This window comes from Lactuca sativa, chromosome 9 (assembly GCF_002870075.4).
Source record: "Lactuca sativa cultivar Salinas chromosome 9, Lsat_Salinas_v11, whole genome shotgun sequence".
Lineage (NCBI taxonomy): Eukaryota > Viridiplantae > Streptophyta > Magnoliopsida > Asterales > Asteraceae > Lactuca > Lactuca sativa.
The window spans coordinates 102,602,285-102,630,035 of NC_056631.2; the positions used below are offsets into that span (position 1 = coordinate 102,602,285).

A 27,751-nucleotide genomic window follows, 5' to 3' on the forward strand; every position below is an offset into this window, starting at 1 on the left:
AGTTTAGACCAACTAGTTTCTCTTTAGAGAGGATCGATAGTAGAGTAAAGTTGTTAGTGGATGATTGAGTAGCAGTTGCATCTCCTGGAATAGGCATCTATATGAAGGAAGTAGTTTTAGTTAGTTAATATAAATCCTTAATATTTTAACCCATAATTAGTATTCAAGACTAAGATCCAAGATAACTATTCATAACTAAGAAGAGGGATGTCGTAATCTTATTGTGAACTAATGAAGGTAGGTAAAAAACAATTCACCAATTTCAAACTAAGAAATTCCTAGATCTTTTAAGATTCATTGAATCTTATCAATGGCATATTTAATCTCAGTATGCTCTTCTATTTGTGACTTGGATGTCGTGGATCACAAACAAGATGTGAATAACCATGAAAACACGCTTGGCATCGTTGATGTCATTTATCATCTCCAATTAATGTGTCAGTTAACCACACACACTCCAATAACTATAATAATTTTCAAGATGACCATAATTTTTCTTTAAAATCCTTATTAATGTGTCAGTTAACCACATACGCTCCACTAACAACATATTAAAGTATGATGTACGTTTTCAAGAATTAGCATACTTTTTCACATTTTACTAAAGTAACTAGAATGAGAGTTTTAAAAGAAGGTTCTAGTACTTTTATATGATTCTACTTATTAATGATATTATGTCCTATCAAACCTGTTCGGCTAATGACCCTCCACCACACAGGAGAGCATTGGGTGAGACTGGACACCCATTCAACGATCATTCTATAGGCTGCTTCCTTATACCCTCTTTATAGCATGGTTTCATGAATGATGCATACTATTGATTTGACTTAATTTTCTTATACATATGGTAATTAACTTTTAATAATACATATATAAGGTATATTTCAAAACTTTTCAAAATATGAGGTCTAAATATTAATTATTTAAATCAATCTTTTAATTAATTAATATTAAACCAGTTCTAATTTATCTTTATCTTTTAATCAAATAATTGATTCAATTAATTAAATCATTATGGATTAAATAATTATTTACAATTAACCAATTAATAAAATAATTCAAATTTAATCCTAATCCAAAGCCCCTAATTTTCGAAAATAGGGCTAGGGTTTATTAGATTTTAATTTTTCAAATTTTAAGGCTTTTAAATAACAAATAAGGAAACAAGGTAAACCCTAAAAGGGCTCCCTAATTTTTGAAGAAAGGGTTAAGGGGGCTAGGGTTTTAAGAACCTTAGCAATTTTCAAAAATTCTAAGGGTGGAGTCTAGGGTTTCAAGAACCCTAGCAATTTTCGAAAATACCTTCTTTAGGGTTTAATTTCTATAAACCCTAATTATGATCTATTCAAAATTGTGCAAGATCAATTGAAAACAATGGCTCTGATACCACTGATAGGTTTTATAGGTTACAAAAAAAATAAGTGGTGAAAAAACTTAACCCTAAGTTTACATGCAACCAATTGGATCTAAGTTTTCTCTATTGATTGCAACAAACAATTGAACATCAAGAACCCTAGGAATACCCTACTATTTTCGAAAAACATAAAGGGTTTTAGGGTTTACATACCTTTTGATTATTGTAGTAAATAATCAACAATTCCTTGTTAAACAAGCTTCAGAAAGCAAGCACCAGAAATCTCATACCTCTAATGGTTTGTACTCAAACCCTAGCAATATAAGACTTTAGAGGAAAGATGAAAGGGGATGGAAATTTTCAGCTCTAAGGCTCTTAGAGAAGTGGCCAAAAATTCTAAGACCCTTGAGGGTATTTATAGGTGATTAAGGTACCAAGGCAACCCTAATTTGAATATTAAGTTAATATTTCAAATAAGGTAGTTTCTTTTTACCCTTTTCTTACTCCCCAAGGCATTTTGGATGCCTTAAGGAGCTCCACCAAAACCATCCCTTCTAGGGAGGTTCTGGAAGCTTTCCTTTGTTCAACTTTTGAACATTATCACATTTATTCCGTATACTTTTAATTAATCCAAATAATCCAAAAATTAATTGTATTTAATTTCTGATTAATTATTAATTAAATAATATTGTTTCTAATTAATATGTTAACCTCATAATACATTAATAAATTATTTATTGCTATTTTTTAATCCAATAAATCAACCTCTCTCTCCAAAAAGTCATTATGTCAATTACTAGTTTTGAGGTCAACCCAAAATGACTCTACTTTAACTCAAGTACATACCAATTTAGTTATTGTCTTAGACACCTAAGCTAAAAAAATTCGTCACTGTCTGTATTGTCGTGTCACTTGTTGACATGCATAAGTGGCATCTCCATCAACTTAATGTTAATAATGCCTTCTTAAATGATCATCTTACTGACATAGTGTTTATGGAGCAACCTGTAACACCCGATTCAAGGTATTTTTCATTTTGGACCCTTAGTCAGTAATTAGTTTGCACTTTTGGTCCTTAAATGCATTATTGTAATTTTTGGAATTAGGGTGTGTACATTGGGCGTTCCTCCTGAACGATAGGCATAGGCAATTAGGGGACAAACCCCAATTTTAGGGTTGGACCCTATTTAAGCAACCTTATGTCCCAAGGTTCTCTCATTTCTCAGCCTACATTGCCCTTTTGAGTCCCATTTCGAAACCCTAGCTCATCTAGATAGATTTGACCCCCCCCCCCCTCCCCCTCTTTGTGTTTGTTTTAGTGGGTGCTTGGTGAACCTTGAAGAAGAAGATACTTGGGGAAGGAGCTTTGATCAAGGAGGAGCTTGTAGATATAGATTCCACTCATCATTTCTAGCTTCATTGAGGTATACGCCTTTGACCTTTCTCATTTTATGCTTAGATCTAGTTGTTGTGGAGTTTTGGTCACTTTTTGGTCCCATGCATGAGATCTAGTCGAATTTTACCACACCAAAAGTTATAAGTTACTCCTCTTGATTTTTCTGCATTCCCTGGTCCATAAAGTTAGCATCTTGATGGTTGAGGATCAACCATGCATGAGTATATGTCCATTTGGTGAAAGTAGGATGCTAATTCTAGGTTTGGGTCCATTTAAGCCATGCAAAGGCTCCAAGTTAGTGACTTTATAGATTAAGACGTTCCTCGATGTTTGGATCTGAAATATGGACGTTTGGTAGCAAGCATTAAGTGCTTAATGGGATAAGAAGCTTAATGGGTGTATACGTCGGGCGTACGCGTTTGGATCCCCAACTCGGTGTAGTCACCTAGTACGTCAGGCGTACTAGGGGAACGCTTAACATCCGCGACCAGGTGGACTTTTGGCTTTTGAACCGCCATTGGGCTTTTTGGTTTTCGACCCTTCTCGGGCCAAAGGTCTTTTGATTTTGGGCCACTGTTAGGCCTTGGACCTTTTTGGATTTGGGCCCATATTAGGATTTGAGTGCCTTTTAGGAATTAGGCCATTATTGGGCTTTTATGCCTTTAAGTTTGGGTCGCGGCTTTTGGGCTAATTGATGGAAGGGTAAAATGGTCATTTACCCTGGGGAGTCGGGATTAGTTATTTAAGTCCCGATTATGGTTAATGACTCGATTATTAATTAGGGTTTTATTTATTGGTTAGTGCGGGGATTCGCCGGTTCAGCATCCCGAGCATCTATTTCAATGACAGCAAACTGAGGTGAGTTTGCTCAATATATTGTAGGACACTAGGGATTGTATCTGCTTGTAGTCTCTGTGACTCCTGATGTATGTATTGTATGTTTGTGTGTCTTTTTGCTATGTGTGTGGGGTAAAATAAACCCATGGGTGAAATAGACCCGATATAGCCTTGTGCTGACATATAAGTTGAAATAGACTCGGGGGTGAAATAGACCCGGGGATGAAATAGAACTGGTATAGCCTTGTGCTGACATATGAGTTGAAATAGACATGGGGTGAAATAGACCCGGGACAGCCTTGAGCTGGCATATATGTATGGTATGCAGTATTTTAAGGAACTCGCTAAGCTTTGTGCTTACGGTTTCCAGTTTATGTTTCAGGTACTTTCAGATTGAAGTGGAAGAGCTTGGGATGATCGCATCGCATACACCATGACTTTTCATTTATTTGACTCTGATGTATTTTGGATAATTATGGATACACTATGATTTCCCTTTGGTTTTGATAAACACGTTTAGTTGATGTTTTATTTAATATAAAAACAAAAAAATGGTTCTGATTCTGGTCAATCTCAGTTTTATTTGTAATAGAGAGCATACATTGATTTTTATCTTCAAACAAGAATCTTACATCTTATATCTACTAGTCTATGTCGATGGTATAATACTGACCAGTGATCATCCTCCTCTCATTAAGTCGTTTCTATCTAGACTACACTCGAAATTTTCCATAAAGGACCTTGGTTGGCTAAACTATTCCTTGGGTCTTGAGGTCTTATATACGAAATATGGTTTGTTTCTAACTCAAGCCAAATACTCTCATAACATACTTTCTCGACCATGCCTTCCTTACACTAGACCAACCTCAACACCCTTATCCATATAATATTATCTTGTCACTTTTGGTTCACCGTGTTCCAATTCGACTTTATATCATTCCTTAGTTGGTGCTTTGCCATATTTGACCATCACTCATCCTATCTAGTCATATGCAGTAAATCAAGTCAGCCATTTTTTACATGCTCCTAACATTGATCATTTTCAAGCGGTTAGAAGAATTTTAAGATATGTCAAAGGCACTATATCCTATGGACTTTATTTCACTTGTCCAGGATCCTCAAAGTTGGTTGGATATTCTGATGCGGATGAGGATAGATGTATCGAGAATCGACGTTCCACTTATGGTTATTCTATTTCACTTGTCCAGGATCCTCAAAGTCGGTAGGATATAATACACGACGCTGCATTTGTAGGTCTGAATATCGGGCGATGGCGAATATTGTTGCTGAAATTATTTGGATTACTCATCCCTTGCATGAGCTACATGCTTTGCCTTTGGATCTCCCTACTCTCTTATGTGACAACAAGAGTGCTCTTTTTCTCAGTCAGAACCCAAACTCTCATAAACGAGCAAAACATATAGACATTAACTATCATTTTGTTTGTGAGTTAGTTGCTTCTGGAAGATTGCAAACCCGTTTCGTTCCAACTTCTTTATAGTTAGTTGACATATCCACCTAGAGTCTACCACATCTGTTATTCGAGTAGTTTCATGCCAAGCTTCGTGTTGGATTGCCACCACCTCTTCGCTTGAGGGGGAGTATTAATGATAAACTTTAGCGAACATATTTATCTATATGTATTCCTACAAATCAGCTATATTGTTGTTATTTTGTATTGTATATATAGTTGTAAACTTGTTTTACCTTATTGTGGGTTTTATCAATAAAGTATTATATCCTCTCTCCCTCTAGGCTTTCTCTTCAGTTCTCGTGTAACAGCCCAACTTAGGTAAAAAAATTCATTTATATAACTAGAAATAATATCCATATTTGTTTCCCACAAATTATATTACATAATACATTGTTCCATAGATCAGAGTATCCAAAACAATTAGTACGGAATACTGGATAATGCACGTTGCGCCATTAAGCCGTGCCCTTACCCTTAGAGCCAAAAGTACCTGAAACACCCAACAAACTGTAAGCAAATGCCTAGTGAGTTTCCCAAAATACACAACACATATAGTTACATAAAAACCATGCAATAGAAAGGCATACATGAATTGCCATGGACTCCCTCCATGGTCTTTACTTGGAATGTTATAGGCTCCCTCTCATGGTCTGATAACCAAGTGTCATGGGCTCCCCCCCCATGGTCTTTACCTGGAATGTCATGGGATCCCCACATGGTCTGATATACAGGTGTCATGGGCTCCACCCATGGTCTTCACATAAAACAATCCATACCACAAAGCATACAATTGCATATCAACTAATTACTACATATCAGATAATGGGTCGGCATTAGTGCCTTCGACCCACTGGTATGATGAGAAGACTCACCTCAGTATACTGAACACAATAGTTGCTCGCCTATCAGCCCGAAACCTCATACTGAATAATGGTACAAATAACCCTAAATTAGGATTATAACTCAACCTAGTCAAAGAGTCCAAAAACCTAAGCCTAAGTCCTTACATGGTGGCCCAAAAGTCTTTCCTTTACTAATACGCCTAGGATCCAAGGTAAAAGCTATTAATGGGCCATACGGCTCAATAAAGCCCAACCAAAACAACTATGGCCCAAAACCGAATAAGGCCCAAAAAAGCTTACAAGCCCACACGAAGCCCATACCCATCTGGGGTGTGTGCGCCCATCATACCACTCCAATACGCTTAGCGTATTGAACCCCTTGGTTGTACGCGCAGCATACACAATATTACGCCCGGCGTACAAGCAGAATATGCACCAACGACCATTAAGTGCTTAATACATGGGATTCTAACGTTAAACTTCATATCTGAGTCCATTAAGATGTCCTAGGGCATAAAGTTGGCAACTTTATGCCCTTGCATGCCATAAGGGTCCCCAATACTTCATTCTTCCCACTAAAACCTCATTCAAGACCTCAAACTCATGCATGGTATCAAAACAACCTTCAAGATGACACCTTTATGCATCAAGCATGCTCAAAGAGCTCAGATCTAACTATCCTAGTATTTAGTCTCTGGAGTTGCTCAACTCTCAAGAGAGGGTCCAAGAACTAAAAAGGGACTTCATAACAAAACCCTAGCTCAAAATAACAAGAGATATGACAAGGTTATGACTTTATACCTCCAGAAGTTCCTCAAGATGAACTAGATGCGGGATCTAGAAGCTCAATGACACCCAAGACTTGGTCACCACCTTCTTCTTCTTGAATGCTCTCTAAAAGGGCCACCAAAACACTCTTGAAGCTCATGGATCACACTCACATGGAAATATTGGGTTAAGGGACGAAATGAGGCTATGGAGGCTGATTAGGGTTTGGTCCAAATGATATAATGTTACTTAAATATGGTGCAAATCAAAGAACTAGGGTTTTAGACATCCGCCACGTACGCCCCTCGTACATGCTCGTAGGCCCAGCATACGAGCCCCAGCCACCCGATGCCCTCACACACGTACGCTAAACATACACAAATGTACGCCCAGCGTACGGAAAGGACCATTTTTGACAAAATTGAATCACTTGAGGGTGAACAATGGAATACATGTATTGGAGTATTACATCTCGGTTTTGAAGACCTAGTTGCATTGTTTGGTTATTTCCTAAATATCCAACAACCAGAATATCTTGATGTTTGTGCAAAAGTTTCCTAACATCCATACCAGCATTCTGTAATGTTGGATTGTCAAGATCATATTCGTAGACTCAGGAAACTTTGCTTTTTTTTGTTGGGCATCAACATTTTCTTCACTATTTGGCATCAAGAAAGAGAAGGGTTATTGTCTTTTGCTTGGTCATGGTCTTGAGATGCATCCACATTAGAGGAGTGTCGGTTTAGGCTCTTCAATCATCCAAAAGAAAGCAAGGAACCGTTTCAACAAGAAAGGTATATCATTCTACCATCTCTCTCTAAGGTTTTTGATTTTGTTGTGATTAGTCATTTAGTCATGAACTTGTGATCATTGGTGTAATATGGTGGTAAAAATTTTGATTTTGCTTCCGGTACATTTGTTTGCATTTAGTCATAAACAAGAAAGTTATACCATTCTACCATCTCTCTCTAAAGTTTTAGATTTTGCTGTATTTAGTCATGAAGTTGTGATCATGATGCAATATGATGGTAAATATTTAGTCATGAACTTGTGATCATGGTGTAATATGATGGTAAAAATTTTGATTTTGCTTCGACTATATTTAATTATAAAAACCATCATATTCCAACATATACAAAATAAATGGTAAAAAAAATTAAACCATCATTGTTATGATTAACAAATAAAAGTTGAGTACATTACACAATAAATAAATAACCACAAAGCCATTTCTGTAATTTACTCTTATATTTATGTTCATACAGTTTCTGTAATTTACTCTTATATTTATGTTGTTTATACTAAGAACATCGATTTTGTAATTACTGAAAAGTGATTTTACATTATATTATGTTGTTCTTTGTACAAAGTACATTTCACATTACTCTCAAAACGATTTGTAGTGTAAAGTATCTTGTTTACTTCAGCGAATCCATCAACAATTGTTAAAAAAACAAATGGTTACACAAAAATATGTATAAAGATTGTTGACTTTTATCCATAGTACATATATACACGTATAAATAAATACGAATGCATACATATTATGTATCAATCACAAATTGACTTCTGCCTAATGCATACTACTTCTTCATAGTATGTATTCAGGCACACACTACCAATATGTCATAGGTTCGCCCCAAGCTCAACTTGTTGGAGAAGTTCCAACAAACTTCCCGCCTTCCGCTTTGCTCTATCGGTTCCATTCTCCAATAATTCCTTCAAAACCACCTCCGCTCCAAGCTCTTTCATCATCTTCATTCTATATCATACAGATTACTCACATAATAGTTCTATCAAAAATCAAAGACTGTAGAAAACAAAATGATGAGCCATATATTTTCCTCCTCCTAACAGATAGCAGGTAACTGCAATATCGTGGAACATATATTAAGTATACATTACACTTCCATCAGGTAATAACATCATACATTATACATGTAGTGGCAATGAACTTCCAATAAACCTATAGAATGAATGCATCACAGTCCCAACAAAATTCAACCGCGATCTACTCATCCCGCTGCCTGTCTACATTTTTTGTTGTTACAAACCTAAAACATTCCACTTCTGCAGGTATGGCACTTCCAATCTGAAAATTACAAAAAAATTACTACTATACCATAATAATTCTTATTAATGAATACAATCCTGTTTTTAATCCTAGGAACATTGCGCCATGGATCATCCCCTGCCACCCATGTATACATAAATCCAGAAATACCAGAAACAGCAGCACTTTTTGATATATACGACACATTTCTCATCTGTAACCATTATATTTCTTGAATGCAACTATTGTTAACAAAATGAGTATCTGATTTCAGTTTCCATGGACCACAAAGACCAATTTCTATTCCATCTGGAATACCCATTTTACCCATCTATTTCCTTTTCAAGAATAACAACTATATAAACCTGGAATACCCTAAAATCCAAAAACTACTTGAACTCATAACCAAAACATGCTACTATTTACACACAGTATATAATATTAATGATACATTCAGAGGGGGGGGGGGGGGGGGGGGGGGGGGCAACTTACACACTTACACTTACATGATCTCAATATTGGAAGCTAAAAACTTTTTGTCCCCACTTCTCAGTAGTAAAACACAGTCCAAACTCCATTCAATCCATTTTGCAACATTATTCTAATTGAAACTACAACAATAAACGTAAAACAGAATCATCATTATCCAATCTTTCATACTAAATTCAATAAAGACAAAAAATCCATAAACACCAAAACAAAACACGTTTCTCACAAACATCCTTAATCTATAAAGAGTAGATGTAAAGTACTAATTATCACTTTCATTCCTTAAAACATAAAAGCATTACATTACATATGACCACGACAAATACGGTTGCCAACCCATTACCTATACACAAGAAACCAAAAACCAAAGAAACGTCATTTCCAAAACAAACACCATACAACCATACCCATTTACAACCCCAAAAGACCATTCACATTCTAAAACAAAACACCATAACAACTACCTCCATAAAACTATCACCTTAATCCACATAAGGTCGATCATCCTCTGGTAGTGTCTTCAGCTCCTTCCTCAGTTCCTCCATTCTCATCTCTGCTTCCCTCTTCAGCTTATAGATGGTTTGGATAGATTTCGATGCTTCATATGTGTTATCAATGAGAAGCTTCTCCATCCGCGGATAGTTAAGATACGTAGGTCCCCGGTTCATATTTGCCTGTATTTCGGCTTTTGTTTGTTGGTTCACATAGAAATCATTTTTAACATTTGCCAATGCAGTTACCTCCTCTTCCGCCTACTTGATTAGAACTTTGATAATCTTTTCCATTTGCTGCGGCTTCATGTTTCTTCCTGCTCAATTTCTAGCACTGACGTTCGAAAACAGTGTGTACAAAAAAGGAGATATCTGGAATAAAGGGTAATCCCTTTACGGATCTTATAGAAGCAAGATTGCCCTCCATGACGATTGCCTTCCTACACTTAATGCGGTCATCAATACCGCTGACGTTTCCCTTGCCAGCTTCAACCTGTTTACCTACCTAAGTCGGCTACAATTACCGCACCCTAATCATTCCACTTGACCCCATTATTTTTACAATTTTATCCACTAAATTTACCACACACACACACATATATATATATATATATATATATATATATATATATATATATATATATATATATATATATATATATATATATATATATATATATATATATATATATATATATATATATATATATATATATGTTACAAAAATAAAATATCCATTAAAACATATACCGAAAAAGACAGAAATAAAACCACAATCAAAACAGACCCTGCAGAGTGGGTACCACAGCTAGTTTACTTTTATATTTATGTTTATACAATTTCTGTACTCTTATATTTATGTTAGTTTATACAAGAACGTCGACTTTGTAATTACTGAAAAGTAATTTTTACATTATATTATGTTGTTCTTTGTACAAAGAACATTTCACCTCCCTTCCAAAACGATTTGTAGTGTAAAGTATCTTGTTTTCTTCTGCGAATCTATCAACAATTGTTAAAAAAACAAATGGTTACACAAAAATACGTATAAAGATTGCTGATTTTTATCCATAGTACATATATACACGTATAAATAAATACGAATGCATACATATTATGTATCAATCACAAATTGACTTGTGCCTGATGCATACTACTTCTTCATAGAATGTATCCAGGCACACACTACCAACAAGTCATAGGTTCGCCCCAAGCTCAACTTGTTGGAGAAGTTCCAACAAACTTCCTGCCTTCCGCTTTGCTCTATCGGTTCCATTCTCCAATAATTCCTTCAAAACCTCCTCCGCTCCAAGCTCTTTCATCATCTTCAAACACTCAATATCACCCACACACACACACCACAAAACCGCCACTCCATTCTCCCGATTCCTAGGAGACCCCGTTCGAACCACCTCCACCAAAACCGGAATCGGATCGGCTTGCCCAATCGCCGCTTTCCCTTCATGATGACTAGCAATTATCGCCAAAATCGCTAAAGCCTCATCCATCATTCCACCGCTCGCGTCTTTCACCAATTCCATCAACGGAATCACGATTCCGGCGCGTACCGCTCTCACCTTGTTCCCTTGATAGATACATAGGTTAAAAATGGCGGTCGCCGCGTCTTTTTTCCCTCTCGGAGTCCCGTCTCGAAGCAAATCGATAAGCGGCGGAATCGCACCGGCCGCCCCAATCGCCACCTTGTTTTCGTCCAAAACCGACAGGCTAAAAAGCGTTGCCGCCGCGTTTTCCCGCCCCTCCATGGTTCCATTCTTCAATACGTCTACTATATCGGGTATGGCTCCAACACCCACGATTATCCCTTTATTCACCTCGTTTATTGATAAGTTCAAAAGTGCGGTGACCGCATGTTCTTGAGTCCGGTTATCTTGGGAAGATAGTAACTCAACTAACAACGGAATGGCACCGGCATCCGCGATGCAAATCCGGCTATCGGCATTCCGTTTCGCTAGTAACCGGAGTTCACCGGCGGCCGCCCGTTGCTCGTCGGAATTACCGTTTCCGAGTTTCTCGAGTAATCCGGTAATGGCGGTTTGGTCACATTCCGATCCGATTTTAGCGGTTTTAGGGTTTCTTGAGTTGCCTTGCGGTTGTGGCAACTCAATTCCGTTACTATCGCACCATAAGGCGATTAGACTCTTCAAGACATAGTTTGGTGTTAACGCGGTGTGGAGTAATGTTTGTTGAGTTTTTGGGCATGTTTTGTGTCCCGCGTCTAGCCATTTTTGAATACAAGACCGTTCATATGTCTGCAAAATAGAGAGATTTATATTCATTTTCAACCTTAACCACATTTGATTAATGGAAAACGTAATATTTGTAAAAATGTTATTTTTCCAACAATCCATAAGCTTGTACACACTGCCCAATTAGGGATGTCAAATCTAGCACAATACCTGCCCAGTGGAGACAATCACAGGATCTTTCATTAACTCGAGTGATATCGGGCACCTGAAATCATCTGGAATCACCGGAGATCTATGCCTCACGAAGCTCAATTCATGATCAGAGGAATCAAGTTTGGGATTTCCAAGCATCACGAAATCATTAATCTTTTTAAGAAGAAACGACATTAACTCGAAGCAATTTTCAGGAACTCCATCGGCTGACATGACCATATCATGAATTGCAAGAGACTCTCTCCTAAGATCATTTATTGTCGTGAGATGCAGTTTTGCTGAAAGTCGTTTAATCATTTCTAGATCGGGTTCTTTTCCCTTTTTCACCATGGCCAAATCTGTTTGGAACTGTAAATCCAGAGACTCGATTTGTCTTTTCGCTCGTTTGAATTGTAGGTGCACAAGTTGTATCTGAAAGATTATAATTAGTTAAGAGGTTATAGACTTCAATAATGAATTTGCACAAGTTGTACACACCTGTTCTCTAACTTCCTCAGGTATATCGAATCTATCATAATGAACTTTGCACAATGCCTCTTCAATCTGTGCAGTTATTGCACGAAACTTGTCGGCAATTCCATCAATTTGCAGCGCCTGTGGCATAAAAGGAATAAGAAACTGAAATAAAGTTTAACCTAAACCCTACAAACTAGTGGGAGAGACGTAAAAAAACCCAAAATCCCGCATCCAATTACGAATTATAAGACGAATTAAATCACATAAAGTGAAGTACCTGAAAGGTTTTGCTTCCTCCATTGACTGATTTGAGAAGCTCCAGAGCTAAATTCAAGGCAATTTTCAAAGACTGTAACCCTTGAACATCATCATCAGCGTTAAGTTGTTCTTCGCTATCTTTTAATTCCTCAAATAAAGGGTTCAAAAGCTTCACTCTCCTCATCAAATTCACGTACATATCTTTTACGGCGTTTCTGCACTCAGGTAACCCTGAAAACTCCCTGACCAGGTCAACGAGTTGACTCACCAAATCACCCCCTTCTTGATTGGCCATTATTAGACCACCAAAATCACACGATTAAGAGCTCACAGAAACACTCGGTTATGGGATTGAAGAAAGAATGGGTATTAAAGGGACTAGATTCTGCAAGTGGAGACTTATTCTGGGTTTATGAGGAATTGACGAAATCCCATGAAGAATAATTAATTGTAAAAGGGTGGTTATGGATTCATGGTTGACTTATTAGTTTGGTTGAACTTGAGGAATAAGCGGAACAGCGAAAGAGTCAACAATGGCTCCAAAAGGAGAAATGGTCGATGATTTGGTGAAAAACTGAAAATGGCCACAAAGTAAAAGAGCTACGAACTGTTTTTCTTTTTGTTTTTTTCTATGGAAACGAGGAAGTCTTTATTAATTAAGGTTTTGTTATAACGAACATGAGGAAATGATTATTTAATCCTTTTTTTGTTCTTAGAGGTAATCTTGATAAAAGTTGGTGTTGATGTAATTACTACTGAAATGCGAATTCTGAAACACACAAATAATAATAATAATAATAATAATAATAATAATAATAATAATAATAATAATAACTGTAATATGCGATTGATCGCATCATCATCAATAACTTAAGTTGGACGTAATATATAATCATAATAAATATTCCCTCTTGAGTATGGCATCTTGCTCTTTTTTGGCAGCTTCCATTAATTTGGAACTATATTTAGACATAAAATATATTCGTAAAAAAAATATTTCATAGCTGAAAACTGAAAGTTAATAGTTGAAAATTAGTAATTAGTAGCTGCAAATTGAAAGCTGAAAATTATACCTCTTTTATTTGTGTAAAAATGTTCGACAAAAATAGTTACAAATTTTAAAGCTTGTAAGACTACATAAAAGCTAAAATCAAAAAACTCTTAAAAGCTAAAAGTTACTTGAGATAATTCCAAGATTATCAACTTTTTGTTTAAAACTTAGGTTTTTCTTTGTATTCACTTCAGTTCTTCATATCGTTATCTTCTATCAACAAGTGAGTTATTCGAGTAGCTATTGAAGTTAAACATTTTTGCAAATTCTTTCAAAAGTGCTAATGCAGATTTAAATACTTAATGATCAATTATTGAAGATTGTGTCAGTGTCGACACTTCACACGTGTAGACTCTAGGTAAAAAGTCTACATTTTGGTGGTTTGGAAAAGAAAAAGACACTTCCATGCTTTAGTACTTTTACATCACCAAAAACACATGCAAATCATTCGTATAATAAGAAGCATTTTGTTTCTTATATCAAGTTCCAAGGAGACCAACAAATAATCATTTTATTAAGCTCAAGACCTCTTAGTAATTTATGAGCAAATCCCAAACAAAATGTAAAATCTCAAGCAGAATGGCATCATAGTGAACTTTACAAACATGTAGCACAATAAAACAAATAAGTTTTAACATATAACATGAAAAAACAAATGACATCTCAAAAAGCATATAAACAGAAAGCAGAAATGATATGATGCCAAATAACACCACCAGGACATGGATCATAGACTGTTGACATTCGGTAATGGTCATCATCTCCTGATTGGGCTACTCGATGCAAGTTACAAGCTCCAATGCTCATAGTACAAGTTGAATAAGCAAAACCCCCCAAAAAGGAAAGTCAACCCAACTTCTCCAAGAAAGTTTCGGTCAAGGTATTACCATTTATGATCTTTGTTGTCCCTATAATAATATCGTATGCCATCCCTTCCTGCAAATAATAAAATAACAAATATTTTATTATGCTGTAGTGATTAAATTATTATACTTTTTTAACCGGTTAGTATATATATATATATATATATATATATATATATATATATATATATATATATATATATTTGTCAGTGACACGGTTTTGGTTTCGGAACAAAATACAAAAGTGTAAGGTGTTTATACTTTTTGTTGATCTAGCCACTAAACTATTATCATAATAATCAGAGTAAATTACAGAAATGGTCCCTGGGGTATACTGAAATTCGCACTCTGGGTCCAAGTTTCAAAATTTTGACAAGGACAGTCCTTAAGGTTTAATTTTCTTACATCGGGGGTCCATCTAACTAACACCATTAAATAAACTCCATTGAAGCCATGCAAAATGACCAATTTACCCCTCATTTTGTCTTTCTCTTGTTTTTTTATATCTACATATTATAAGTATAAATAAAAACAACATGAAATAATAAAAAATAAAAATAAAAACCATTCATGTTAGTCATTTCACATGGATTTAAAGAAAAGACTAGCGGCACCCAACACACTCCTCAACAGAAAAGACAAAATGAGGGGTAGATTAGTCGTTTCACATGGATTTAACGAAGTTTTTCTAACAGAGTTAGTCAGAAGGACCACCTATGTAAGAAAATTAAACCTTAAGGACTGTCTGCATCAAATTTTTTATACTTGGACTCAGAGTGAATTTTAGTATACCATAGGGACCATTTCTGTAATTTACTCTAATAGTCATGTAAAAGTAATATTTATGTGGCTAAGTCAATAAGATGGCAGAAGTACATTACATTTCTTTTTCCCAAAATGGGTATCCAAGAACATTATTTTTTTTTTAAATTGAAAAAAGTAAAATGGTTTAATCAGTCCAGAAAAAAGTTAAGTGGCTAAATCAGTAAAATAGTAAAAGTACAAGGACTTTTCTGTAATTTGTTCATTCCTGACCTGAGAGCTGAGAAAGCGAAGTGCAGAAATCTCTGCAAATGTTACCCCTCCAACAAAGACAACTAGAACAAGAGATCGCCTCCCATCTTGTACTCTGAGATATATATTAAAAGGTAAACCGTATATGAAAAATTAACTACACCATTGTACTCTGAATAAATCTACAAAATTATAGCATTGTAGTTTTAAGTTCTTTTCTTATTATGATTATTAGCACCTTATACCTTGAATAATCTACCTAATTATAGTAGTAAATATCTCTTTGTATTTGGAAGGAATTATTAATATTATAGCAGTAAAAAGTTCTTTTGTATTTGGATGGAATTATTATTATTAGGAAGATTTTTCAAAGTACAATGCTGTAATAGGAAGGAGTGAAAATATGATGCTATAATATAAAAATCAATGAAAGTACATTGCTATTTCTTGCATTTATCCCAATGTTTCATAAGCAAGGATGAGGAGTCAGAGAACGTACTTGTCCATGTGTGAACCCCCTGGTAGTGTATCAAGTGTACCATTTGCAAATGCACTCTGTAGCAAAGTGGTCAAATAAGTTAAATAATTATTTTTATACAAAAAAAAAAAAAATGAGAAAAGATAAATCACAAAGAAAGGAAACATATTGTAACCCTTTTCGACTCTGTATGTGTGCCAGGCAACAGCTTTAATATTTCTTCAAGGGGACGCCTAAAAGACCATATATAATTATATAATATATAATACACATTCATATATCAGATTGCTTTAAAAAAAAAACAATAACAATACAATAACAGCCTGTAAAGAGCTGTACGACATGACATGACATGACAGTACTGTGTTTGATGTGGATTGGACTGACAAGACATGACATGACAGTCTGTAAAAAGTTGCCACATACGACATGACCGACAAGATAGTACTGTAAAAAGATGCCGCACGGTACTGTGTTTGATGTGGATTGGACTGAGTTTGATGACATGATAGTACTGTAAAAAGTGAGAGTATTGTGTTTGATGTGGATTGGACTGAGTGTGTGACACAATAAATGGCATGTCATTTTTTGTCCTATCCAAAAAGGTGGGACAAAATGGGATGGGTACTCGGTTATGGATCTCTTGTACGTGTAAAAGACTAAAATACCCTTGTCATCCTAATAATCAAACATTGGAGAAATGAAATGAAACTGACCATCCAGATCGAATTGCATGTTGGATCAGTCGAATACTGAGAGGAGCATATCCAGAGAAAACATATGACACGTCTTTGGGACTACCACCAAAAGAAAGAAGATAATTGTAAGTAATTGAATCATACAATAACTAGAAAACCAATCTTCATTTCAAAATTTACCATAATTTGTAAACCATTTGCCAAAATTCAAATAAGTTTTCATATTCCATAAGTAACTTATGGAAGTATTGATTCAAACAAGAAGAATGAACTTAATAAAGGGTTAAATGCTTGTTTATGTAAACTGTAAAGACATTTCACCTTTTGTTTCAATATTATGCAACAAAGTTGCTTTTTACACAAACTATAGAACCATTTTTCATTTTAGGATCAAAATATGCAACACGATATGTTATTTGTAACAAGAACGTTTCATTTTTTCCCCAATTTATGAAATAACACAAATTCTAGGGCAAAAGTATGCAACATTTTAGGTGGGAACTGGTTCAAAAACTTATTTATGCAAACATTGTGTCATGTTTTTATCAATTTATACAACAATGTTTCACCTTTTCACCAATTTTAAGCAACAATTGAGATTGATATTGAGCATATAAATACATTACTTGGTTGTATCAGTATCTTCAACCACAAGGTTAAGAGCTCGTTTGATTAACAACCAGTTGCTTTTTCCCTCCTTCACAAGACACGAATGAAGATAAAATTTATCAAAAAAAATTAAAAATTAAAAAAGAATAAGAGCATGTTAGCAAGAGGTACAAAATAAACCTGTTTCTTAACCAACCCAGCTTTTTCTAAATTATTAAGCGTAGCTATATGCTCAAATCCATAGCTGTGAAGAATCTCTCTCCTATAAATCAGGAAGTATAAAAGAAGTTAAATATGTCTTCACATAATAGCAACAACTTCTATTTTATTTTTATTTTTTTGTTTATATGAAGGAAACCATATTTTAGCCTTAATTATAGATCGAGTAGAATCTTCAAAGTAGGATGATGTAAAAGTTAAGACAAAGAAACAAAAGTAAGATCTACTCTAATAAATAAAAATCTTTTTTGTCACATGTCACACTCTAATTCATTTTGCCACATGTCATTTTGTGGTTGTTTTTTAAATTAAATTTGTTTCCACATGTCATTTTATGGTTTTTTCTGTTTTATTAAATTCCACATAGTGTTTAAATGTAAATGAATATCAATTTCATTAATGCAACTTTCCTTCTAATTTCAAAATTTCTAAATTGAAACCCAATTATTTCCTTTGTTTATTTATTTAAATTTAAAAGAGAAATGAGCATTTCAATTTCAATAATTCAATATTTTTCTTACTTTCATTACAAATTTAAACTTCCTAAATGTTTAGACATTCATATTTAACTTTTTTTTTTAATAATAAAGTAAACAAATCAATAAAATATAATCTTTTTTATCCTCACCTAATATAGTCAAAGTTTCTTTTTGGTAACCCAGCATTGGTAACTGAAAGTAAGATAAGCTGTCTAAGGACACTAACAAGAGGCTCCTGCTTATGAATCATCTCTTCAATGTAATCCAAACATCTGTAAAACATAAAAACAAATAATAATTTATTGTATATTAAATAAATTTGAAATAAATATTATTATTCAAGCTTACATGTCATAACTCTCAGCCTCCACAATCGTGTGTTCCATATCAAGTCGCCCAAGAAACGAAGGTTTTGAAGTAAGTGTGGATAAATGTTGAGCAAGATTAATGTGCCTCTAAAGAGTCATTTGATGCATTAAATATTAGAAAAAGAAAATTATAAACTAAAATGTTAATATAAAAAAAAAAATTCAAGAAAGCACATACAGTCATTTCTGGCAATGAGTTGAGCTTTTTGACAAAATCTTTCAACTCAGAAACTGTCTGATTCTGATATCACCAAAAAAAAAAAACAACTATATAATCAATCACATATATTTTTGTGTTTAACCCAAAAATAATACACATTCTTTAAATATTCGGTTACAGTTTTAATGATTATTTATAGTTTATACTATAAAAGGATGAAATATGAAAAAGGGAAAATTACAGAAAAACCATTTTATTTTGGGCAATTTTGCAGTTCAACCACTTATACTTATTTTTTTTTTCCAATCAAACCATAAAAGTTGCAGAGGTCAAAATGGGTAATTTGGAAAAATGTCTGAAACTTTTATAATCATTTTTTTTTCCAAGAAGAATTATTGACTTACAGTAGTTTGCATCTCCGTGTAGTCTTGCTTCATGGATGTTGCTTTTTGTCTTAAAACCTGCAATCATACTGCAGATGGCAACTAAGAGAGGACCTCTAAGGCAGATATAATTAAAGTACAAAGGGGTATTTTAGTAAATACGTATAGAAACGTATACATAAAACTATACTTGCATACAAACATATATAATATATATAAATCATGGTTATTATAGATCAACCTGGACAACAACTTCAAAGTTAAGATCCCGAGTCTCCCTGAACAGCTTGTCACTGAAAACACAGGGGTAAATCAGTAAATTTACGAAAATAGCAATGTATTTTTGTTTATTTGTGTATTATAATTTATAAGTTATAGAGCAAAACATGCATACGTTGAATTAAGAGGAACCTTCATCTTTTTCCCATCTTGTTGGTTAGCACCCATGATTGATGCATCTATCTCCACAGCACCATTATTGATGTGTAGAAACTGAAAAAATTACAAGGTAGAAAATTAAGATGGGTAAAATGACGGAAATGCCCTTACTAGAACCATGTGTGTTGGGCACATGCCATTTATATCAAAGATTGTTAATGGTGTTAGTTGGTTTCAAGGATATAATTGATATGAAATTGTAAGTCTAAAACTAAGAGTGAAAAAAAAAGATTGGTGGATAAAACATGCAAATTGACTGTAAGTTCAGGGACTAAATTTGTAATTTACCTCGTCCAGAAGCCCTTCATATGTCAATTGAGTACACATAGGAGTCACCATATCCAACTGAAACACAACAACAATCATGCAAGTTTGAAAATGAAAAAAAAAATTATAATATATAGGATTATGGAATTAAACATTATGAACAAGAACACTGAACACCTAATTAATCGAAATATAAAATAAAACTATCACAAAAACAATGACAAGAAAAATAAAGTGATGAAAATTAGGAGTATGGAATATGAATATGCATTGAAAAATATAATAGGAAAAATCCTTGATGAGGAAAATACTTTTCATAGATCAGATGCACTTTTTCATCTATCAAGAAGTTAATAAACTTTTTTCTGTTGCAAAATAAATCAGATTATTCATTTTAGGAATTGCATTGCATTTTAAGAAAAGAAAAGTAATTTAGTACAGAAAAATTACCTCTCTGTCCAGAATGATAATGGTATTTATCTCAGGGACACCTGTCTGCAGTTTTAGAAGAAAAATGAGAACAGTTGCTATTTGACAAAGGGAAAATTACAGAAAAACCATTATAATGGTTTTCTGTAATTTTTCCTTCTACAAGTAGAAAGTATTTCTCTCATGTATTACTTACATCAGTTGAGCTAACAGGCTCTTCAGCTTGCAGACGATTAAGCATGTCAGCAACACGTACAGATGCTTTCCCTTTTGCCCTAACATTTGGTATCAAACCAAAAGAGAACTACAAAAAACACAAATCTTTAAAATTGTATGATATAAATATATAAAGTTAATAATAATACTTCACGTAAAAATTCAACTAAACCTCAAGCTTGTGGATGGCTTTGGCAATATGCCAAAGAGAGGTTGTATCACCATCTGTTACACATTCCTGTTAACAGAAAAACCATACACACAAAGTAAATACTAAACACTCTTAATTGAAGGAATTACAATTGCCTAAAATCCTAATGAATGTAATGATTAATGAGTAATGATACATACTTTATAAGATGAATCGAGTTCAAACGATAATATATCCTCATCAATTGGAACAGCATACAATGGGAACTCCCCAATAGTTAATAGATTATGAACTTTTTCATCCTCAAGAAGCTGCAAAGTGAATAATTGGCTTATAAATATCTACATACATAATCAATCAAGAATTTTGCCAGGTATTAGAAGAGCTTACTTTCTCACATGCAACACCCCTACGAGGAACAAAATAGAGAAAATACTCTCTTTGAAGCCCTTTTGAGTTGTCATTGTGGATATGTGAAGAAATAAATTTCATCAAATGAAGCTGAGTTTGTACAAGGTAAACCACTTTTGTACAGGTAGTCTCGAGTGGATCTTCATTAAGATAAAGGAGTTCAGCCCCATGTTCCTGTTTATGTAGCATTGACAGTTATCAGATAGATAACCTATTAACCCTAATTATAAGACGCATGAAATGAGAGAAATTGGAGTTGACTTGCCTTGAGGACCGAAGTCTGGACGATCAATGACAGGGAACCACCTAGTTTCTGATCGATGACCAAACACTTTTTACCTCGAATCTATGAGTATGTCATCGAAAGCAAAATTGTGTTACAATGTTATCGGTTACTCATTCATTATAATGATTTAATAAACGGTACGAATTACACTAAATTCGTATGATAATGATCGAACTGAGTAGAATTCGGAGTATGCGAGTGAATCTTACATTTTTTAGGATTGTTATGAGCTCTTTCTGAGACTGATCTCTGTAATTCGAAAGAAATCAAATTACAAACTGATGTAAAGGTGAACACACACATTTACACCTAAAGTGAAGCGCATAACTTAACCCATTCGTAGGAAGCGTACCTTATAGGAGTCAAATTGATAGGTCCGTTCTGTAAATTGGGAATTTGAGCCATTGATATCCCCTTTTACGATCTGTGTCCCTCCGGTGTGATCAGAGCAAAAAGTAATTAGGCGACGAGCAGACGAAGATGAAGAACAGATTAAAGGCTTTAGAATGGGCTTGTTAAATTCTGGGCTTTGGAAGCCCGATAAGTTACAAATGTAGCACATCCATGTTATGTGATGTGAAGGTGGATCGTAGGAGCATCTTTTTTTAAATAATAATGTAATTTATACATTTAAATTTTATAAATAAATAAATAAATAAAAAAAAAAAAAAAAAGTCGGACCTCCTTTATAATTTTTCAAGTACCTGCATTATCTATTTTAGCAAAAAAAAATGTATTGAAATGTATGAAGATATTACAATCCACTTGATGCTTCAATCCATTTAAAATGTAATAGTCAAATTCATCAAAATAAATACCGAAGAAAGGAATGACATTTGAAGGCTTGATCAGTGTGCGACTGTTCACAAATCATGATTGGCATCTCCATTAGGCTACGCATCACTCAGGTTTAGGGATGAGCAAAAGGATCGAACCGGACCCGACCCGGGAACCGGCTTCGGCCAAAATCAAGAACCGAACCCGCCCGGCGGTTCTACCGGTTTCCGGTTCCTACCGATTCTTGTCGTGTCTTCAAATGTTGTAACTGGTCCTCGAAAAATAGCATCATACGGTTCCGGTTTTTTTGTCGGTTCTACCGGTTCCGGTTATATCGGTTCCGGTTCCTACCGGCTCCCAGTTCCAAAAATCCACAAAAATAACATCTCGGTCCCGGCCCGACCGGTTCCATCGGGTTCCGCCCGGTTCCCCGGTACATATGTTCATCCCTACTCAGGTTAGTTACTCTTCAGTTAATCATTATTCGATTTTAGAATTTCTTAAGTTGGAGACTTAGAGTTTGTCTAATTGTGTTTAATTGTCAATTTCAGAATTTATTTAGAAGTTAGAACATTAATTTTGATAGCAATGAGAACATTGTTTTTGTCTAGTAGTCTTGATTTATCTATTTCAATAATTTCATTTCATACAAAAATTGGAAGTATGTTTGATTTCATGATTTTTCTTTTGTGTAATTGTTTTGGTCAAAAACTAATAAGTTAATTTCATAACCAAATTAGTAAGTGTGGTGTGATGTTTAAATGTGTAAAACTAAAATGTTTAAGATTTTGAAATATGTTGAAGATCTTGGTCGTACCCAAGATCCTCGGAAGAAGATAATAATATTCAGAATTGATTTGTTTTAAAGTGCAACAAATGTATTTGAAGTATTTTGGACAAAAATAGTGTTAAAATGGTAAAATGGATGAATTTAGATAGTTAGAGGGTGTTTGGCATTACTTTTAGAATGACTTTTTAATTTTTTATTTTTCTTCAAAAAGTTAAAAAAAATCAAAAGATGTTTGGATAATTGAAAATTTCTTTTGAAATGATTTTTTGCAAAGAGTAAAAGAAGGGGTTTCAAAAAGTCACAAAAACCTGACTTTTTGTAATTTTTTGTGATTTTACATATAAAAGTTAATCAAAAGTCATTTTGCTTAATTCAAACACTTTTTAAATAGTATCTTTTGCAAAAAGTCCTTCCACTAAAAGTCCTTCTACAAAAAGAACTTTTGATTTTCAAAAGCAATCCTAAACACCCCCTTAATCTTAAGATATTCGGAAAAAAATATACCAAGATATTATAGAATATATTGGTTGTTTTGACAATAAAATTAGATGTATAATCAAGTAAATATGAATTGTAATCGGTTAAATAATAATAAATGAGTAACATGCAAGAACATAGTGATGTATGAGGAAAACCCTTAATCCTTTTGGATCTCTGGCATAAAATATCAGGGTGTGATGAAATTATATTGTCATATTTATAAACATTTTAGGCATAATTTCAATACATTTTAAGCTATATTTTAGTAATTGCAAAGATATTTAGTACTTATTAAGTTTAAATTTATTATGCAGCCAAAAAGAACATTCTTGAAGAAAAATGACTGAAACCGAAAAAAGTTGGATACTTTAAGGATTAGAGTTTAAAGGAGCACAATTCGAGTTATACACATTTCCCACGATATGGTGTTCTGAAGTCCACGGTGTGGTTACAAGAAGAATCTTGACTCCTTGCATAAAAATAAAGCTCACGACGTGACATTTATCTTTTCACGTCGTGACCACGTATCCTAGAAGATTCATATATGGAGAGGTACAAGTTTCCTTGGTGAATACGGGATAGACACTGAGTTCATGTCGTGACACCCTGATGGTCACGACGTGAAAGAGCGGTTATAAGGAAACTATATATATATATATATATATATATATATATATATATATATATATATATATATATATATATATATATATATATATCGATAATTAGATCAACTTGAAGAATTTTGGACAAAAAAACTGCAAAAATTAACCTTCTAAGACTTTTGGAAGGAAGAGAAGATTGAAGATCGAGAGATTAGAAGATTGTAGCAAGAGTTCACATCATTCATTCGGTTTACTTGGATTTGATCATGTCTAGATACTTTTTCATGGATTTATGAAGTTTTTTTAGCTTGTGTTTGATATATCAAGGCCTAGCATGTTATTAGTTTCAATCTTGTTGCCTAGATTTTAAGTTATGTGTAGTTGATTGATCACTTTAATTGCATGGACTTGTTTACCTAGAAGTTTATGAATATTAAATTGCGAGAGCTAGTGATGGGCCAAATCCTAGATTAGGTAATAAAGATAGTAACCTTAACTGTGTTAGACAACATAATTTGATCATAATTGTGTTTGGTTATTTGTCTTTATCATAGATAATTAATCTTATATTTATCTTACATAGCCCAATAAAATTAAATAATCAATTTGGTGTCCACTTGTGTATGATCATTGCATAGTTAGTAGTCATTGAATTAGTGAAAACGTTAGGAGATCAGATCAAGACTTATAATAGCTTTTATATTGCTAACCAACTGAATTAATCCATGTCTTAAAACTAACCGTAGGAAAAAAGGGGGATTCAAAGCTAAACAAAAGTGTCTTCATTTTCTTGAATACAATCGTCTTTAATTAGTTGTTTGCTTAGTTAATCGAGAAGTTAAGTTAATATAAACTTGCAAAATCAGATAAAAATCCTCATTTTAGTTGTTTTTCTTAGGTAAATTTTTAGTAATTATTTTATTAGCTAAATTTTGTTCCCCGTGTTTGATACCCGACTTACTTTACTATATTATAAAATGACTAGGTACACTGCCTATAAGTGTATTAGTAGTTAAGTTTTGTTAAGTTATAAATTTAAAACTGGTAGGTATATTTGTGCACATCAAAGTTTTTGGCACCAAAAAACGCAAAAAGTTAATTTTTTGTATTAAATTAGTTTTATTTTATTTTTTTACAGTTCTCATGACATGAACAACTTGTTGTCACGGCATGAAACTGAATTTTTCCAATTTCTCGTTTATCTACTTTTTAGTTCGTTTTTATGGTTTTGTTTTGTTTTGTTTTGTTTCAGTGATATATAACCAGGGGATCCAATTTTCAAGATTGTTCCCCTACTTGACAACCCAGAATCCAGGTTCCACAAGAATAAGGATAAAAAGGTCGACGAGTCGAGTAGCAGTTTTCAATCAGACAAGGATTTCGAAAGTTTTGAGAAAACTCCCAAAAAGAAGGGCATTGGGTACAAGCCAAAAACTGAAACTGAGGACGATTCATGAGAAGAAATCAAAAGCGAGGTAGAAAATATGGTGGACATCACAAGGATGACGATGGATGAGTACAAAAAGAGGATGTGTGATGACAACATGTCGGGTCTTGTTCCACCAGAAATTCCGACTGCAAAAAACTTTGAGCTCAAGAGACACATTCTCTTGATGCTCAAGGAAATTCCATTTACTGTAAAGGACTATGATGTAACGCCCGCAAATCTGGGCTAGTCAAATTAGAGGCAATAGGGGTCGAAAACGACTTTTCGACAAAAGATTATTTAGAATAAATAATCTTAACCAAGTTGTAGAGTATGTTACAAGGTTTTCGTACATATAAAGAACGCCGAAAACCGAGTTATAACGAAGAAGTTATGACCCGTTGAAGTTTCGCGACGGAACCGGCACGATACCGGGAAACGTAAATAGTGAATTTATGATAGAGCGAGATTTAGCCTTAGCGATCTAAACGAAAGTCGTAGAATATGTTAAACTAAGAACATCAATAAAAAGAACGCCCAAATCTGACTTCGTATGAGGAAGTTATGATTTTTCTAAGATTTAGCATAGCAGTGCACAGCCCGAAATCTGAATTTTAGATCGGTCGATTTTTAGCCGACGGGATCTAAATGAAAGTTGTAGTACTCGTAAATACCAACGCGTGGATATAAAGAACGTCGATAATAGAGCTCGTATGCAAAAGTTATGGATGAAGCTTAGTCCCTACTTTTCGAGCGCGGCGAATCCGATACAGTTTTGTAAATCCGAGATAGAATGAGAATTAGCCAACGAGGTCTAAATGAAAGTTGAAGATCTCATTAATAGGAACTCAACGGTAAAAAGACAGACAAAAACGGAGCTCGTATGCAAAAGTTACGGACGAAGCTTAGAGACTACTTTACTATAAAACTCCTATAAATACAAGGGTGAACTCCTCATATTTTCTTCACACCATAAGCCTTTCTTTCTCTCTCTAACTTCTCTCTAACCTCCCTAAACCCCTCCCAAGTCTACGGAACCTCCCTAGCACGAGAAGAAAGCCCCGGAGCGCCCGACGGCTCCGAGAAGAAAAGCTTTCGGCTTGGAAACGCTGCTCCAGCGAAGCCCGGTTTTTAATAAAAACTCGTTGTTTTGTCGAGGAAAATTGTTTTGAGATAACGAAGTGCTGTCTGAGTTCGGAATCACCACCTAATCAGGTGAGTGCATGGTCTCTTTCATCTTACACATAGATATGAAGTATTTTAATATAAATTACGTGTTATGTATGCATATTGTCTGAATACTTGTTGTCTATGCTGGTGAAAGATTTTTATACATGTTTTAAAAGATGTAAACTGTATAAAGTATTTTATATCTACAAAATATGTTGGGTAAAACATGGGTAGATGAATGATGATGGATAAAAGCTGAAATAGAGGAACATTAGTAGTACGGACCTAGTGCCCTATAGGTATACATTGGCAGCAGTGGACCTAGTATCCTATAGATGAGCACTGGCAGCTGCGCCACAACCCGTAGATGATTTAGATCTACGGTAAACGTCCTAGCAGCTGCGCTATAAGGATAGTATCGGCAGCTGCGCCTAATAGGGAGCCTTATGACCATGACAGTAGTGTTTAAAGGTCAATACCGGCAGAAGCGCCTCATAGAAAATGTCCTAATTCTGGCAGCTGAGCCTAAGTGACAATATTAGCAGCTGCGCTTGACCAATGTGTCATTGGCAACAATGGACTTCATGTTGTTTCCTTAGGATGATCCTTAGGAATGAATGAATGAGAAATAGCTGATTCTTAGGGTAGATCCTTAAGAATAAAGAAGATAATGGGGATGGGTAATTGGGTTGATTGTTTGATTGTTTAAACATAATAATTATATTATTGTGGGTTGAAAACCCTATGTACTCACCAGGTTTCCCAACCTGACCCACTCAGTTTATTTATATCACAGGTGTTGATATGAAGTGACATTACACTGAGAGATTTAAAGAGATGTAGATCACTAGTGTAAATAATTGTAAGTTCTGTTTATGCTTATGTTTATGTATTAACGATGACATCCCAAACGTTTTAAAATGAAATAAATACGTTTCTTCGAAAATGTTTTAATAACGTATTTACCATGTTTTTCTGGGAACAAATTCCGCAACATTTTTTTAAAATGAAGTACTCTGATTTTTATAAAGCATAAACAACATCGGTCTTTTTTGGCCGTGAAAATGGGGATGTCACAGTTGGTATCAGAGCATTAGTTTAAGCGAACTAGGAATATGGATTTATTTCTAGACTTAAACTTAGAA

At 34.4% G+C, this 27,751-nt stretch overlaps 2 protein-coding genes across 2 annotated transcripts; both read right to left on the bottom strand.

The window, feature by feature from the left end:
• Positions 1-10,735: 10,735 nt before the first annotated feature.
• Positions 10,736-13,453, bottom strand: LOC111920704 (U-box domain-containing protein 14). The gene is made up of 4 exons (XM_023916273.3): positions 12,858-13,453; positions 12,602-12,718; positions 12,122-12,535; positions 10,736-11,974 (listed from the first exon to the last, which is right to left on the bottom strand). The coding sequence occupies exons 1-4, from the start codon at positions 13,131-13,133 to the stop codon at positions 10,901-10,903; spliced, it is 1,881 nt and encodes a 626-aa protein (XP_023772041.1). The 5' UTR covers positions 13,134-13,453; the 3' UTR covers positions 10,736-10,900.
• Positions 13,454-14,381: 928 nt separating this feature from the next.
• On the bottom strand, positions 14,382-21,862 carry LOC111920703 (vacuolar protein-sorting-associated protein 33 homolog). The gene is made up of 22 exons (XM_023916272.3): positions 21,711-21,862; positions 21,568-21,607; positions 21,338-21,418; positions 21,052-21,246; positions 20,862-20,972; positions 20,683-20,748; positions 20,491-20,598; positions 20,316-20,360; positions 19,887-19,943; positions 19,555-19,652; positions 19,402-19,453; positions 19,182-19,238; positions 18,796-18,858; positions 18,598-18,704; positions 18,399-18,521; positions 17,732-17,813; positions 17,569-17,639; positions 16,961-17,041; positions 16,420-16,477; positions 16,266-16,321; positions 15,788-15,881; positions 14,382-14,825 (listed from the first exon to the last, which is right to left on the bottom strand). The coding sequence occupies exons 1-22, from the start codon at positions 21,761-21,763 to the stop codon at positions 14,736-14,738; spliced, it is 1,788 nt and encodes a 595-aa protein (XP_023772040.1). The 5' UTR covers positions 21,764-21,862; the 3' UTR covers positions 14,382-14,735.
• Between the last annotated feature and the right edge of the window lie 5,889 nt (positions 21,863-27,751).

What these genes read in the sequence shown, in the direction of transcription:
- LOC111920703 (XM_023916272.3), bottom strand. Translation starts at nt 21,763, where the DNA reads ATGGCTCAAATTCCCAATTTACAGAACGGACCTATCAATTTGACTCCT. An exon ending in TCATAACAATCCTAAAAAAT is followed by an intron (nt 21,419 to 21,567) that starts GTAAGATTCACT and finishes ACATACTCATAG; the next exon opens with ATTCGAGGTAAAAAGTGTTT. An exon ending in TTATCATTCTGGACAGAGAG is followed by an intron (nt 19,944 to 20,315) that starts GTAATTTTTCTG and finishes GTTGTGTTTCAG; the next exon opens with TTGGATATGGTGACTCCTAT.
- LOC111920704 (XM_023916273.3), bottom strand. Translation starts at nt 13,133, where the DNA reads ATGGCCAATCAAGAAGGGGGTGATTTGGTGAGTCAACTCGTTGACCTG. An exon ending in CTGAGGAAGTTAGAGAACAG is followed by an intron (nt 12,536 to 12,601) that starts GTGTGTACAACT and finishes ATAATCTTTCAG; the next exon opens with ATACAACTTGTGCACCTACA. An exon ending in TGATTGTCTCCACTGGGCAG is followed by an intron (nt 11,975 to 12,121) that starts GTATTGTGCTAG and finishes TCTATTTTGCAG; the next exon opens with ACATATGAACGGTCTTGTAT.